The sequence below is a fragment of the Phalaenopsis equestris genome, unplaced genomic scaffold (genome assembly GCF_001263595.1).
Source record: "Phalaenopsis equestris unplaced genomic scaffold, ASM126359v1 Scaffold000488, whole genome shotgun sequence".
Lineage (NCBI taxonomy): Eukaryota > Viridiplantae > Streptophyta > Magnoliopsida > Asparagales > Orchidaceae > Phalaenopsis > Phalaenopsis equestris.
The window spans coordinates 500,937-516,576 of record NW_018164928.1 but is presented as its reverse complement, the minus strand read 5'-3'; the positions used below and the strand labels follow the sequence as shown (position 1 = coordinate 516,576).

The 15,640-nt window shown below is 35.4% G+C and overlaps 2 protein-coding genes across 2 annotated transcripts in view; one reads left to right on the top strand and one right to left on the bottom strand.

Annotated features, from left to right (window-relative positions):
- LOC110028045 (elongator complex protein 1) overlaps positions 1 to 9,086 on the bottom strand; it is a 16,791-nt gene extending 7,705 nt beyond the window's left edge. The window contains exons 1-2 of the mRNA XM_020729747.1: positions 8,685 to 9,086; positions 8,221 to 8,526 (exon numbers count right to left, since the gene is read on the bottom strand). Coding sequence (XP_020585406.1) covers positions 8,221 to 8,526; positions 8,685 to 8,843 — 465 coding nt within the window. The 5' untranslated portion in view covers positions 8,844 to 9,086. The remainder of the gene's footprint in view (positions 1 to 8,220; positions 8,527 to 8,684) is intronic.
- A 791-nt stretch (positions 9,087 to 9,877) lies between these two features.
- LOC110028061 (THO complex subunit 4A-like) overlaps positions 9,878 to 15,640 on the top strand; it is a 5,988-nt gene continuing 225 nt past the window's right edge. Inside the window, exons 1-5 of the mRNA XM_020729761.1 lie at positions 9,878 to 10,186; positions 10,296 to 10,448; positions 11,530 to 11,598; positions 11,689 to 11,873; positions 15,616 to 15,637. Of these exons, the coding sequence (XP_020585420.1) occupies positions 10,028 to 10,186; positions 10,296 to 10,448; positions 11,530 to 11,598; positions 11,689 to 11,873; positions 15,616 to 15,637 (588 nt within the window). The 5' untranslated portion in view covers positions 9,878 to 10,027. The remainder of the gene's footprint in view (positions 10,187 to 10,295; positions 10,449 to 11,529; positions 11,599 to 11,688; positions 11,874 to 15,615; positions 15,638 to 15,640) is intronic.

The window sequence follows — 15,640 nt, the reverse complement described above, 5'->3', positions numbered from 1 at the left end:
GGAGGCCTCGTGGATTTGTATTTATGAATTTTGCCGACAGACACACAATGAAGGATGCTAGGAGATGCACAATAAAGAGTTGAATATTTGACAAATATCATTCAACAACGCCAAGCCAAAGGTGGGTTCGGATAATTCAGGCTACTGTTATAGTGGTGGTGGCTACTCATAAAGTGCAACAGGTGGAGGAAAATTCTCCTTGTTTTAGATCTGACAGATGCGAAAAAGGAGGCTACCAGACAAATCTGTTGGTAACAAAGAACAAGGGAAAAATATGTGTAGTCTTTACTAATGATGATCATGAGTTACTGGAGTTGTTTAAGATGAAACAGAGAGCGGGAGGTAATGTGACTGAGGATGCATCCATCTTATCGTCATCCAAAGGGAACACTGTTAGTTATGCTTACTCAGCCCAAATTATTTGTGATACACATGTTTTTGCTTCTATATGCACCACAATATCACCAAATTGGATAGTAATTTTGGTGCATCTCGACATGTGACAGGGGCCTCTAGTGAGTTCTCTTATATTCACCTAGCAGTTTCAAAGAGTATTCAGACCGCTGATGGCACAACACAGCCTGTGGTTGGTAAGAGTATAGTGAGGTGTACCAATTCTATGACTTTGTCTAGTATTTTGAAAGTTCATTCCTTTTCAGTGAACCTTTTATCTATTAGCGCCATTGTACTCCAATTAAAATGTGTTGACAGGTGCCACTAGTGAATATCTTATATTTATCTAGTAGTTTCAGAGAGTATTCAAACTGCTGATGGTACAACACAGCCTGTGGTTGGTAAGAGTATAGTGAGACGTACCAATTCTATTATTTTGTCTAATATTTTGCATGCCCATTCCTTTTCAGTGAACTTTTATCCATTAGCGCCATTATACTCCAATTAAAATGTATTATTTCATCTGATATTCCAAAGGCGATTTTCTACATGCCATGGTTGAGAATGCTGGAACAGGAGGATCTGAGAGGAGTGTGGACGAGGTTTTGCTTCTACATCACAGGCGCATGAGACACTTTTCATTTAGTCTATTTAGTCATTTGTCTCCATCCTTGTATGAAAAGATAAATAAACAGGAACTTGTTTGTGATGCTTCTGAGTTTGTTAAGTATACTAGGAGTTCTTTTGTTAGTTCTAGTAAAATTCATTTTCGTGTTTTTGATTTGGTGCACTCAGATATATGGGGACCTTGTTTTATAACTTCTATGTATGGTTACAGATATTGTCTTTTAATGATTGTTTTTCTTGTGTTAATTGGTTATATTTGATGAGAAACAAAAGTGATATGCTTGTTTGCTTTAAGGATTTTCAAAAGGCGATTAAGAAACAGTAAAATGCAGTAGTGCTGATATTGGGGTCTGATAATAAGAGAGTGTACCAATAAGTTATTTGGGGAATACTTGTTAGCTCAAAGAATGCAACATCAAACCACCTGTTCATGCACACCGACACAAAATAGAATAGCTAAGAAGAAGAATAACTTCTTCTAGAGGTAGCTCAAAGCTTGACGATCACGATGAATATCCCAAAACACTTATGGGGGCAAATAGTTTTGGCAGCGACTCAATTGTTCGACAAAATACCCTTGAGAGTGTTGGATTGAAAGTCTCATTATCAGATTTTGAAAGGATGTAATAACAGAAACCTCCCATTAAAGGTTTCTAGCTGAATATGTTTTGTGAAGGCCAACAAACCATCACTAGGAATTGGATCCTAGAGCTGCAAAATGTGTTTTTGTGGTTATTCTGCTACCCAAAAGAGGTATGTTTGTTGGAGTCCGATAGAGAAGAGACTGTTTATGAGTATGGTATGTCCTTTAGAGAGTTCGAATTATAGTATTATTTGGAGGTGATCTCACCCTTCGGTGACTCATCAGATATTGGAGGTATGAGGCGTAAGGGGAATGTAGTGATGGTCATAGATTGGTGCATGTGAGAACGATGTATTGTCCTATTGTGTGGAAGGACCAGTTGAGGAAGAGCCGAAAATGAGGAAAATGAGCCTAAAGGTGGAGGGATTCAAGCTCAAAAGGAGCTGAGGAGGAAAATACGAAATGAGGGAGCAATGCTGCCGTGCCACTCGTGCTATTAAATCTAGAAACAGTGTCTGACGTGCTATCAAGTCCCTTATTTTGGTCTACTCTGACTTCTAGGACACCTATACCTTCCACTTCAAAATCTGATTACCAAGGTGATATGATTCCTCTCCTTTCTCCTCCCACTCCCATTGATTTAAGGAGGACCTCTCGTAGCAATGCCGATCATTCTTCTAATTGTTTTGGTTTCTCACATGTCATTGCTTAATTTATTTCATATTCTAAAGTATCTTCTGTACACGGAACATTCATTGCATCTTTAAACATCGTCTTTATACCCAAATGTTGGCAGTTAGCTAAGGAGGATTTAAAGTGAATGACTGCCAATGGAGGAACTTGGTGCTCTTGATAAGAACATGACGTACGTGGGAGATAGGGTTGTCAAAACGGCTAGTTGTTCGTGAATAGCTTGTGTTCAACTCGTTAAGTAGCTTGTGTTCGATTCATTCCCTAAGCAAACATGCTGAAATGAATAATTTTTTTGCGCTCGATATATAAATGAGTCGAACACGAACAAAGTTTTGCTTGTTCGTGTTCGACTCATTTTGGCTTGTTCGTGTTCGACTCATTTTGGCTCAAAATAATCATACATATATATAATTAATGAGTATTATTTTTAAATAAATTAATTGACTACAAAGCTACAAAAATTTATAAACAATTAAAAATAGAATAAAAATCTATTAAATTCTTTTTAAATGAATATTTTAATATAAATAATAAGATTTAAATTTCGCCCTACCCTTAACATCCTATGACTGTGTGACTAAGTGTCAAAATAACTCATTGTTTGTGAACAACTCATTCGGCTCGATAATTAAACGAACCAAACATAAACAAATTTTTTGAGTTTGATGTATAAACGATCCGAACACGAGTTGCTCAAGCTTAACTCATTTACACCCCTAATGATTGCATGCGTGACTAGGGTTGTCAAAACGACTCTTTGTACACAAACAACTAGTGTTCGGCTGGCTAAACAAACGGGTCGAACACAAACAAATTTTTTGTGTTTGAAATATAAGTGAGACGAACATGAACAGTGGTTTTTTTTAACGAGCCAAACACGAGTTGAGCTCTTATTTACACCCCTTGCTTCGCACGCTAAAGCTGGGAGCCTAGGCGCCCAAAGTTTGGCATCGAAGTGCTGATTTATCTGGAAACAGGCGTTTAAGTTGACGCCAAAGTGCCAATAGGTCGGTGCCTATGCGTCGGTCCCTCTAGAATTTGAGTAGCGATAATTTTATGGTGGGCGCATATGCGCCCAAAGTCGCCGCATAAGCGTCGGATCCATTGTGAGTCACGCCTAATGGGCACTTGAGCGCCCATGGCCGACACCTATGTGTCGGCCATCCTTCTGCTTGGGACGCTTCGGCTCCCCCCCAGCTTGGGACGCTTCGGCTCCACACAACAACCCAACAGCCTCCCACTTGGAGAAGATATCACCGAGCAGCACCAGTGCTCTATATTTGCACCTCCATTTAAATTGCCTTCACAGTCATGTATCGTGATGTGGCTCACCCCCGGTCTCAGCCTCCATGAAACCCAACTAAAGTCAAAGATAGCTTTAGTTTCTCAATATTCACTACCTTCGTCAATATATCCACAAAATTTTGAGTTGTGAACATCTTTTTCAGAAACAACTGCTCATCTTCAAGAATAGAGCGAACTAAATGATACATTAGGTGAGAGTGTTTCATCCCGATATGAAAAATAACTTCTTAGCAAGATGAATTGCACCCATACTGTTACTATAGAATTTTCCAATCCCCTACTCATTATCCAATTCAGCCATGAAACTTAGTAGCAAAATCATCTCATTTCTAGCCTTAGTGATATCAATATATTCGACCTCTGTAGTTGAAAGTGAAATGATCTTCTGCAACTTGGAAACCCAACTCATTGCTGTGTTCCATAATGTGAATATATATCATATTTTACTTCTTGTACTGTCCACATCTCCAACCATATATGAATCTACAAATGCCTGTAGAGTGATCCCCGTACTTTCAAAACAAAATGGTCTGTTGACTGTTCCCTCAAATACCTGAAAATCCACTTTACCACCTCTCAATGATTCCTGTCTGGAATGCTCATGTACCTGCTGACCGCTCACATTGCATATGCAATATTTGACATGATACAAATCATCAAATACAACAAAATTCCAACTGCTAAAGCATACAAAGTTCTCTTGATCTGTGCTTGCTCAGCTTTAGTGTTTAGCGATAACACCTTAGATAGTTTGATGTGACTACCTAAGGGAATGCTAACTGGTTACTGGTTTTTCCCCTCACTCATGTTGAATCTTTGTATGATCTTCTCAGTATACTTTGGCTGAGACAACTTCAGTACTCCTGCACTCATGTTCTTGTTGATTCTCATCCCAACGATCTTCCTGATTGGACTTAAATCCTTTACCTCAAACTCATTTGAAAAATATTTATTTAAGTCCAATATTTTCTCCATATCTGCCCATGCAATTATGATGTCATCCACATATAAAGAAGCAAAATATAACAATTATCAAATTATTTGATGAAGCAACAGTAGTCTGCCTGATAATTCATATACCCATTATCTGACACGAATCTCTCGAACCTTCTATACCACTGTCTCGGGACCTGCTTCAAGCCATAAAGATCCTTCTTCAATCTGCAGACCAAATCTTCTTTGTCTGGAATCATGTAACCATGTGATTCACCATGTATAGCTCCTCCTACAGATCTCCATGTGAGTGAGTTATTTTTACTTTCTTTTTCTCCAGATATGGATCTTTTTCTGCTATCAGACTCAACACAACCTGACAGTCATCATCTTCATCACTGGGAGAAGATCTCTATGTAATATGTTTATTCTCTATACTGGAAATCCTTCATAACAAGTTTTGCCTTGTAGCGCTTGCTACCATATAACTCATTTTTTGTAGACTCACTTATTATGTAGTGTTTTTTTGTGATTTGGTAGTACCATCAAATCCCAAATTTGATTTGATTCAAAAGATTGCATTTCTTTATTCATGGCAATCTCTCCTTCTCTTGAATCTTCAGCTTGAGTGACCTCCTTAAAGCATTGTGGTTCACCACTATTAATTAGTAACAAATAGTGTAAAGAAGAAGAATACCTATGGATGGGTCGTATCGCTCTGCTGAATCTGCTGACTTCTGTAGCAGATGACTAAGTAACTTCCAATACTCTTTCTGGTTGAGCATTTCTTCTTTCTCCACCTTCAAGATCACCAATATCATCTATCTCAACATATTTGAATTCTTCATAAGTAGCTGACGGATTGTCCTGAGTTCTGACCATGTCCTTGTATATCTCTATTTCATTGAAAGTGACGTCACTGCTCCTGATGAATTTTTTATTATGATAATCCACAAACTTATACCCAAAATTATCTGAGTCTTATCCAGTAAGGTGAACTTGACAGATTTTGAGTCAAGCATACTCTTGGACCCTGAATTAACATGCACATATGCAATACACCCAAATTCTCTTAAATGAGATAGACATACATTTTTGTCACTCCAAACTTCTTCAAGTAAGTTTTCCTCCAAAATTAATGATTGATTATGGTTAATCAAATAAAGTGCAGTGTTTACTACTTCAGCCCAAAACTATTTTGACAAAGCAGCATGCAACCTCATGCTTATGACATGCTCCGTGATTGTTCTGTTCATGCGCTCAGCCACACCATTCTAATGCAGTGTCCTTGGGACAATGGAACTCATGTCTGACCACTCTGTAGCACAGAAATTCCTGAACTTATGATCATGGTAGTCGCCCTCATTATTTGATCCAAGACACTTCAGTCTCAAGTCTATCTCATATTCTATCATAACCTTCCACTTAAAGATTTCAAATACATTAGATTTTTGCTTTAAGAAATAAACTCATGCCTTGCTCTAGTGATCATCAATAAACGTGAAAAAATAACGAGAATTTCCAATGGACTGAACTAGATAGGACCCCATACATTAACATGTACTGACTCCAGTTTTTTTTATTTCTTTTCTGTTTGACATATACACAATCTTCATAGAAATCCAGATCAATTTATTTCAAACCCTGAAGCTCATTTTTTGAAAGTAGGAACTTCAAATCTTTCTCGATCATATGACCAAGTCTATGATGCCACAAACTTGCATCCACCCTGGTTCCAGCCACATCAATGAAATTAGTCATTTCATTGATTAAATAAAGAGTGCATTCAATATTGCCCCGAGCTATATCATTAATGTCCCCTAGTGACCTTCCACGAATCATCTGTGCAATCACAAGTCCTGATTTTACCAGCTAGCTCACAAAGATAAGATTTCTGAACATGTCTTAACTTTAATAAGCATCTAGACCGTTATATTCAGCAACTTGATATCAATATAACTCTTTCCTACTACACTGCAGATCTTGTTATCTTCTAAATAAACTTTCCCTAGATCACTCTGAGTGCAGCTTTTAAATACCCCTTTATTGGAGCAAACATAAAAAAAGACACCAGAATCCACTATCTAGAATTCAATACTTACTAGAGTCATTTTGGATTTTATCAGTGAAGACATTTGTAGAGTAACTACTTTCATGTCCTTCACCACCAGCTTTTCTTAGAGCTCTGCAGTCTTTCTTAAAATGTTTTTTCTTACTGCAGTTCCAGCATTCTCTTTTGCTTGATTTGGGCTTCATTTCTTGGACTTAAATTTGCCTCTGTCTATATTTCTATCCAAATTCCTTCCTCTATTATCAACATTCAATGCAGAATCTGAAAATTCAGCTTTCGCTACTTTTCTGCAAACTTCTTCATTCAGCATTAAACCCACGATATCATTAAAGTTCAACATTGAAGTCTCAGAAGAATTACTCACCGTCATTACCAAAACATCCCAGCTATCTGACAATTAAGATAATATCACCAGTGCTATGACATCATCATTAAATTTGATCCCCACATAACACAACTAGCTCGTCACAGTGTTAAGTTATTGAGATGCTCTGCCACTGAACTGTTTTCTACCATCATGTTGAATAACTTTTTCATTATAAAAACCTTATTGAAAGCAGAAAGATTTTTGTACATCTTGGTCTGTGCGGCCATGATATCTACCGTAGTTCGCTCATTCAAAATGTTAAATGTAACAGATGAGGAAAGTGACAACCGGATCAAACATAATACACTTTGATCCACCACTTTTCATTCCTCCATAGACATAGACTCAGACTTCCTTGTGATTCCTTGTAGTCGTAAATATGTTTTTTTCTGAAACAACAAATCCTTCACCTGCACTTTCAAAAAGTGAAGTTGTCCCTTTGAATTTCTCCACATTGAACCTTGCTTCTTCGGCTATTGCTCCCACTCGAATCAAACCCCGTTCTGTTACCAATTTGATAAGGAAATACAAGAACAATTCCCCACTTTACGGAGCTTAGAATCAATTAGAAACTAAAGTACACCGTGGAATAATGGGATCACACAAATTTGAAAAAATCAGAACAAACTCTAAGTAGAAAACACAATCAAAGCAACTGAAAAACACACGATAATTTTCATAGAAATACCCAAGAACAGGAAAAAACCATCGATTCACATCACCAGAAATTTCACTATGAAATTCAAAAAATATTTATAAAGAACTCACAGAAGTTTTCTCTCTACAGAAAAAAAAACACCAAGCTCTACTTTATGCCGCTCTAAATCGGTATTAAATTAGAATTCCCCGAAGCCAACCGCTTTTGGAGCATAGGCGCCCGGACTTGGCGCTCATGTGCCAAGCTTTTTGCTTCGCACGCCAAAGTTGGGTGCCGATATCTCTGGAAACAAGCACCTAAGTTGGCGCCTAAGTGCCAATAGACCAGCGCCTATGCGTCGGTCCCTCTAGAATTCGAGCAGCGTCCATTTTGTAGTGAGCACATATGCGCCAAAAATCGTCGCATAAGCGCCGGCTCCACTGTGAATTGCGCCTAATGGGCGCTTGAGCGCCCAGGGCCGGCGCACATGCGCCACCATTCCCTTCGGTTCCGCAAAACAGCCCAACAAACTACATCATTAGTTCACCATGACAAAAAATAAATTGTATAATCAGAAAGATTTAAGATCGATTTCTTACTCAAATCATCACCTTTAGGTTGAGAGCAGATTCATGCAAAACTTCCCAATCTTGAGTCATAACAAGTAATTGCCCAATTCCAGAAGTTATGGCCAGAAGAGCTCCATCCGGACTGCATGCAATGTGTTTAACACCACCCTCCACTCTACCAACAAGTTCAGTTGTGCTGTCATCCATGGTATGCAGTATAAGGGATCCATCTGATGTGCCAAGCACCAAAGCCTCCTTCTCCATCAAGTAATCCATAGCAGTTATGAAGTCCCCAGGGTCCAGAGTAACTGAAGAGAACTGAGGCGATAGAAGAGATTTGTTCCATGCCTGATGGATCAGAATTGCAAATATAAACATTTCACATTTGATTGAAAAAAAAAAAAGAACATCAAACGATGACAAAATATGAAGTTTAGTCTTCAGCTATGCTGGATTAACGAATGGAAGGATGAACAACGAAAGTTTTGATGAGATATAATGCTTACTTGAGACGAAGGAAGCTCAAATGCGTAGATGATGTTGGCCGACGAGGCGAAGAACAGTCGGTTGCGTTCGATATCAAAAGCGGAGAGAAGAAGAGTTTCTTCTTCCGATTGCAGGTCGAGGTCGAAGGAAGGGAATGAATAAAGCTTGAGGTTTTTCATCTCTGTCTACCGATTACGAGAATAAACTGAATTGGGAAAACCCTGATTCACTCAGAGACGAGGACACAGAGTGGCGAAATTCACTATGGCGTCGGAAGTTGCAGAGACAATGAATCTGCAGATGTTCTTCGGCGGCGTCGGTGGCGGCGCTGGCGATCAGCGAGAGCGGGAGAGAAATGCTGGGGATCGGCGCTTGAAGCGTGTTGAGGGTGTCAATAATGTGAGTCCGTTTAGGGTAACCAATTTTAGTGTAAAATTAGGATAAAAATCAGAGGTCTTTAATAACATTCTTCACAAATACTATATATAAAATGGAATAATTGCATATCTAACCCCCAAAACATTACTATTTGTAAAATTTAACATCCAACTACGCCAAATCATTGAAAATTTCACAAAAATGAAAAACATTTGGAGAGTTTTATGATGAACTTTAATATTTGAGTTAGAATTTTAAAAATAGATGAAAGAGCGCTAGATTTAAAAATAATAATTTTCAAGTTTTATGTATGAAAAAATTCTATAATATTTTAGAGAAAATTTTAAATATAATATTTTAATTATAAAAAATTTAAATTTAACATTTTAAGCAATTAAAATGGTGATTGTAACTGAAAAATTTATTAAAATGTTATATTTAGATGATTAATATGTAAAAATACTACAAATCATGAGTATAAGTAATTCTAAAACTTTGAATAAAAAAATTTAGTCTAATAAATTTCTTAATAAAAGTTACATACATACCACATAATTATATATATTCACATATCAAATATCTAAAATTTACTATTTATATTATAATATCTTGATGTTATAATTCTATCCATGTAAATATATATTTTTTATTTAAAAAAATAATAATAATAATATTTTTGATGAGATATTAAATATTTGAGTGTTGTAAATGTATATGTAAATAGTTAAATGTAAGTATATAAATAAATAAAAATTGTGTGGTATTAATGTGAATTTTGTATTATTTCTAAATTTATGCGCAAATGAACCACCCGTGGCCTATTTGTACCCCTTAATTTCAGCAGTCCCGCACCAATTTCTCGACATTTTAGTTCTTCCTCTGAAAACCTAGGAGGTTCGGTCTCTGTCTACCTTCCATCTCCGATTCAGAAACCCGGACGGAACCCTAGGCTTCTTCTTCGCTCTCTCTCACTCTCTGTGGAAAGATGTCGACTGCCTTGGACATGTCCCTCGATGATTTGATCAAGAAGAACAAGTCGTCCGGAGCTAATCCCCGAGGCCGGGGCAGAGGAGCCGGCCCCGGTCCTGCTCGCCGCATCCCCAACCGATCAGCCAATCGGGCTGCTCCTTATTCCGTCCCGAGGGTATGACTAGGGTTTCGTAAAACTTCGCCGGATCTCCATCTATCCACTTCTTCTCCCCTTTTTTACGGATCGATTTCACTTATATGGTTGTGGACGCCATCGGATCCAGGCTCCAGATTCGGCGTGGCAGCATGATTTGTTTGCGGATCAGATGCCGGGGTTTCAGAATCCAACAGCGGCGGCTAGGGCGACGTCCATTGAAACGGGAACCAAGCTTTACATCTCCAATCTGGATTACGGGGTATCCAACGAGGACATTAAGGTTGATCTTTATGTCACTGGATTAAGGTTTTTTTGTTTCGTTTGCCAAACTTTTTAGTTGCTTCCTACCATAAAGGAAGAATTTTTTTTTTATTTGTTTGACTAGTTGTTTTGTGCGGTACGTATTTTAAGGATTTAAGTTTTTAAGCGCACCTCTTTTCACCCTACGGCTCAGTCAATCATTTTGACATTTTTGAAAGAAGACTGAAATGTATATAGTTTATATCGTTAATAACATTGGTCTCTTATCATGCATTTTTGTTTATTTTTCTGCTGAAACGATTCACGAAATTGGCATTTTTGTTGTTAAATGTGTAATTTCAATCTAATGGAAACCGTTCTGATAGTTGGTTCTTTAGGGGTGTTTGGATGCAGGAATGATTTAGCTTTATTTGGATTTAGTAGACTCAGATTTATTAAATCCACTCCCTTGCTGGATTTATTAAATCTGGATTTAACATGACTCGAAGGCAAAATTTAGACTTTAAATTTGAATATTTATAAATCGATGGAACTTGCACTTATATTTTGCTGGATTTTGTAAATCAGGCAATAAATCAGTAGTGTCTAGGATAGTTAGTGGCATTTGCTGATACATCCAAATCTTCTCAATAAGATAAATATTACATCTTTGATTCTTATCTCTTTTTATTGCAATACAATGATAAAATATGTAAAATATCGTGAAGCAGTTACATTTACTTTTTCTTTACACATCTGGTAGTTTGGTTGGAACATTTTTTTATTGTGGTAATTACATACATACCATGCAATTCCAATGTATTTACACATCTAAAACTGAAATTTTGCTTTTTTACATTTATACATTCAAAATTTTCACATCAAATCAAAAGTAACACTTAAATACACCTTTTCATGCATGGATAGGGTGGCATATATGTAAAAGTTGAAGTTTAGGTGTGAGATATGTGAGATATGTAAATAGATAAGAATGAGTGGTCTGTGTGTAAATCTTCCTTTTTTATTTTTATATGCTTGTACAGGCTGTATTGAACCTGGTTGATTTTATTATTTGTAGATCAATTGGTTTAGTGTTCTAATGCTCATGATTATTTGTCCAGGAACTTTTTTCAGAGGTTGGTGATTTGAAACGGTACTCTATTCACTATGATAGAAGTGGAAGATCGAAGGTAACTCTTATAGCATGGTTCTTTACTGTTTCAGATTCTAGCCCATGCAACTTTATTTGATATTTTGGTTTTACTTGTTTATAAACAAAGGGAACAGCGGAGGTCGTTTTTTCAAAAAGGCCAGATGCTTTAGCCGCCGTGAAAAGATATAACAATGTGCAGCTGGATGGGAAACCAATGAAAATTGAAATTGTTGGAACAAACATTCCAGCACCCATAGTTTTGCCTCAGTTGGTGAATGACAATTTTCGAAATTTTAATCCACCACCTAGAAGGTACTTTTCTTTCCCTCATTCTGTATAATAATAAATTTATCTACTATCGCATCCATATATGCATTTGTAAATATGTAAAGTTTAATGTTTGTATTACATGTTCACACTTATGCGTGCAACTATCAACGTTCGTGTGTTTACCATTATTTACATACGTTCTGTATATCTTACTATAGCATTTCTGATGTGCTAGGCTCTAACAATTTCAAGTTATGAAAGGGATTTGTTAGTCGGGTTGTTGGGCAAATCAATGATTAGATCTTTCAATTTTTATTATTTTTATTCTCTTGTGGGGCCTATAAATAGGATCATTGCATCTATAAAAATTCATGGAATATTGAGTATTAGAATAAAATTTTTAGTTTATCTTTATTTTGTTTGTATTGCATATGAGTGTGTATTTATTTAGTGCATTGAATTGATGAGATTCCTAGTTCTTATTATGAATGATTTTTATTATTGTTCATATTTAATTTATGAAATTGTTGGACTTATGTGACTTTACATTCGTTTGAACTTGAGTTTTGCTGATATTTTATTTTTGTGTACCGTTTTTGTTGTGAACTTTCAAATGTTGGTGAGTGGGGGGACACATACTACTTTAATGTTATGATTATTTTTTAAAATTAAAATTAGCAGTTGTAGTTTGTTATCATTTATAGTTTGTTTTATAACATTCATTCTTGGCTGCTTTTGTCCATTGATCTTTAACTGCCTTACATGAATTTGATATCATAGCTTAGGTTGTTGTCAAAATGTCACTTGAAAGCGGTGCAAATTATCAAGGTCAATTAATGAGTTACCAGAAGGATTATGTTTTAAAACATTTCATTGAAATTGAACAATAAACCCTCAGAAGCTTTCAGTAGAGGGGTTGCCATTTTACATACCCTTCATGTTAAGCTTATGGGCTTCAATAACATTAAAGAATTGGAAGGATTTTATTGAGATAAATCTCGATTTAACTGGCACCATAACTATGTTTAATAATGTTTTCATGATGAAGGATGATTTTTTTTTTCTGGGAACTTGACTTTACTTATACATTTATTTTTACGATATCTTATTTGTTTAGATTTACAAGTTGCTGGTGCTCTAGGGAATTTCATCTGGAGAAAATGTAGCCATGATTGAGTTTAAGTATTGTTGATCTAGTTTTAAATGGGATGTGGCAGTTTTTTTGTGCCACAATGCAAAAAGTGAGATATTCTCAAAGGAGAGAAACATAATATTTATCTTTATATATCATTATCTATTCCTTTGAAACCCTGAGAGGATGTGAGTATGAATTTTGTCCCCATAGTGCTGTGAATGTTAAGAGCATGATTCTATTTTTAATTTTTTATACCAGTTGATCAATTTAAAAAATGGTTCATTTTTTTTCCTTGTCTTAAAAATATCGATGCATTCTAAATGAAAAAAAATAATAATAATGAAGTGGTCAAATTGCATGGGTATCATACAGTGATTATATTTGATTAAGATGCATAATTCATTGATTATTTTTGGAGCCTAATGAAAGAAAATGGTATTTAAATTAAAGATTTCAGCTAATCACTTGTTAATTGATGACCAAATTAATGTAGTTAATAGTAGTTCAGGCAAAATGTTATGTTTTTTTATGGAGGAACATATGCCTTTAATCGATTTTTATAAATTATTTGAGCTTGCATATATTTCAATTTTTCCATATGTTTACATGCATGAGTCCATTTAAAATTGTCTCTTATTATGCTTTTAGAAAGCGCATGGATAATTGTTGAACTTTATGTTTAATTAGGAATAGCGAATTTGCAAAATTATTTGCACAACATATATATGATTTGCATGAACATAATCACAGGATTATAATAATTAACTTTGAAAGTATATGTATCCTGTTAGACTAAATACGAGATAAGTTCATAATGAGTCTAAATCCAGAAAGATTTCTTATCAAGGACTTTTAAAAATTAATTGCAATAAATGTGTGCATATATATGGTATTGCAACTTGTTGGGACTAACACTTAGAGTCAGTTTGAACTGGCTGCAGCTTCTAAAAAAAAAGGTGATTTTTAAGCTGTTGTGGAGAAATAAAATTAGAAAATTGCTGCGAGAATTATAATTGTATATTTTTTCCAATAGATTTGAAATCAACTTCCTTGTACCTACCGCATTTTAACAGGTTAGTTTTTAAAAAATAGCTTCACGTCACAAAAATTTCTAGAAAACAGAGCAGTTCTCAAAATGGAGATCTGTGGTGGAGTTCTGAAGCTCAAAACAGGCAGATAGTTGTCCCAAACAGACTTTTACAAATGTGAAATATTGAGTAGTATTAGTAGTAATCATATCCTCAGTTTATTTGATTTGATTTTGTCATGAACAAATTGCCCTACCATCTGTCCATAAAGAAGATTACTACTGATGGTTGATATTAGTAGTATTTTATACATTGGCTTGATAGTGTTGTGTGTCATGGATATGTATTTTTCTGTAGGAAGCATGACATTTACACCCGCATTTAAAAAAAAGCTAACACTTATATTGTTGGAGTTGAATTTTTTACTTTCTTTGAGAAAAACATTAAAGTGATAATATATAAGAGTTCTATTATTAAATTTTCTTTTCTTTTTAAATTTGAGCAAAGCATTTATAATTTCGGCTCGCTACTGTATGTTGCTGATTCGTCCCATTGAATTCAAAGTCATATGGCGGTAAGATAACATTTTTATTGATTCTAGTGCAATCCATTGCTTCACTCTTCTTATTTTTAGTTGTTCTGCTTATATTATCTGGGAGGACAGATACATGCTTACTGTTTTTTAAATTAAAATTGATTTATTTTCCTTAATTTTAATTGTTGATAGCTTGTAAATTGTGATTATATTTTTTATCTCATCTTAGATTGCATTAGTAACTTTAAAGATTACTTTCTTAGCATCCTATATTTAGCCGTGCAATCCTTGTGCGTTTACATATCTAACACCTGAAGTTTGATCTTTACATTTATAACACTACATTATTAAAAAATTATGCATGAAAATGTATATTTCATGTTTGAAATGTTAGTGGGAGTGATTTATTTTTTTGAAGTGATTTCAAAAAATTGAGTATTATGTTTGTAAGGATGAAAGGTTAAGTGTTAGATATGTAAATATATAAGAATTGTGTGGTATGTATGTAAATGCTTCGGGCCTATTGTGATAGAAAAGTACAACTTAAACTGAAAGGAAAATTTTATAAGATGATGTTTAGACCTGAAATGCTCTATGGCACAAAATATTGGCTTTTAAAAGAGAAGTTTAAAACAAAGTTAAGTGTGGCTGAGATGAGAATGCTTAGGTGGTTGAGTGGCTTGACACTTAAAGACTAATTGCAAAATGAATATATTCGTGATACGGTTGATGTAGCTTCCAGTGGCAGACGAGATTAGAGATAGTCGTCTTAGATATGTTGGTCACATTAAACGTCCGTCGTCTGATAACCCGATTAGGAGAGTAGATGTTTTTACTTCGACTAATGTTAAGAAAGACAGAAGTAAACCTAAAAAGACTTGGGCATATTGTATAAAAATTGATATTAATCTCTACTAGAATTAAATGAAAATATGACACACAATAGGACTCAATGGAGAAAAGGATTCATTTAGTCGACCACACTTAGTGGGATAAAGGCTTGTTGTTGTTGTTGTTGCTGCTGTTTTTGTATCATTACCTGTCTTTTTTGTGTGTTATATTTACATGGATTTATTTTCTATGTAGCAGTGCTCTGGGAAGAGGCATTCCT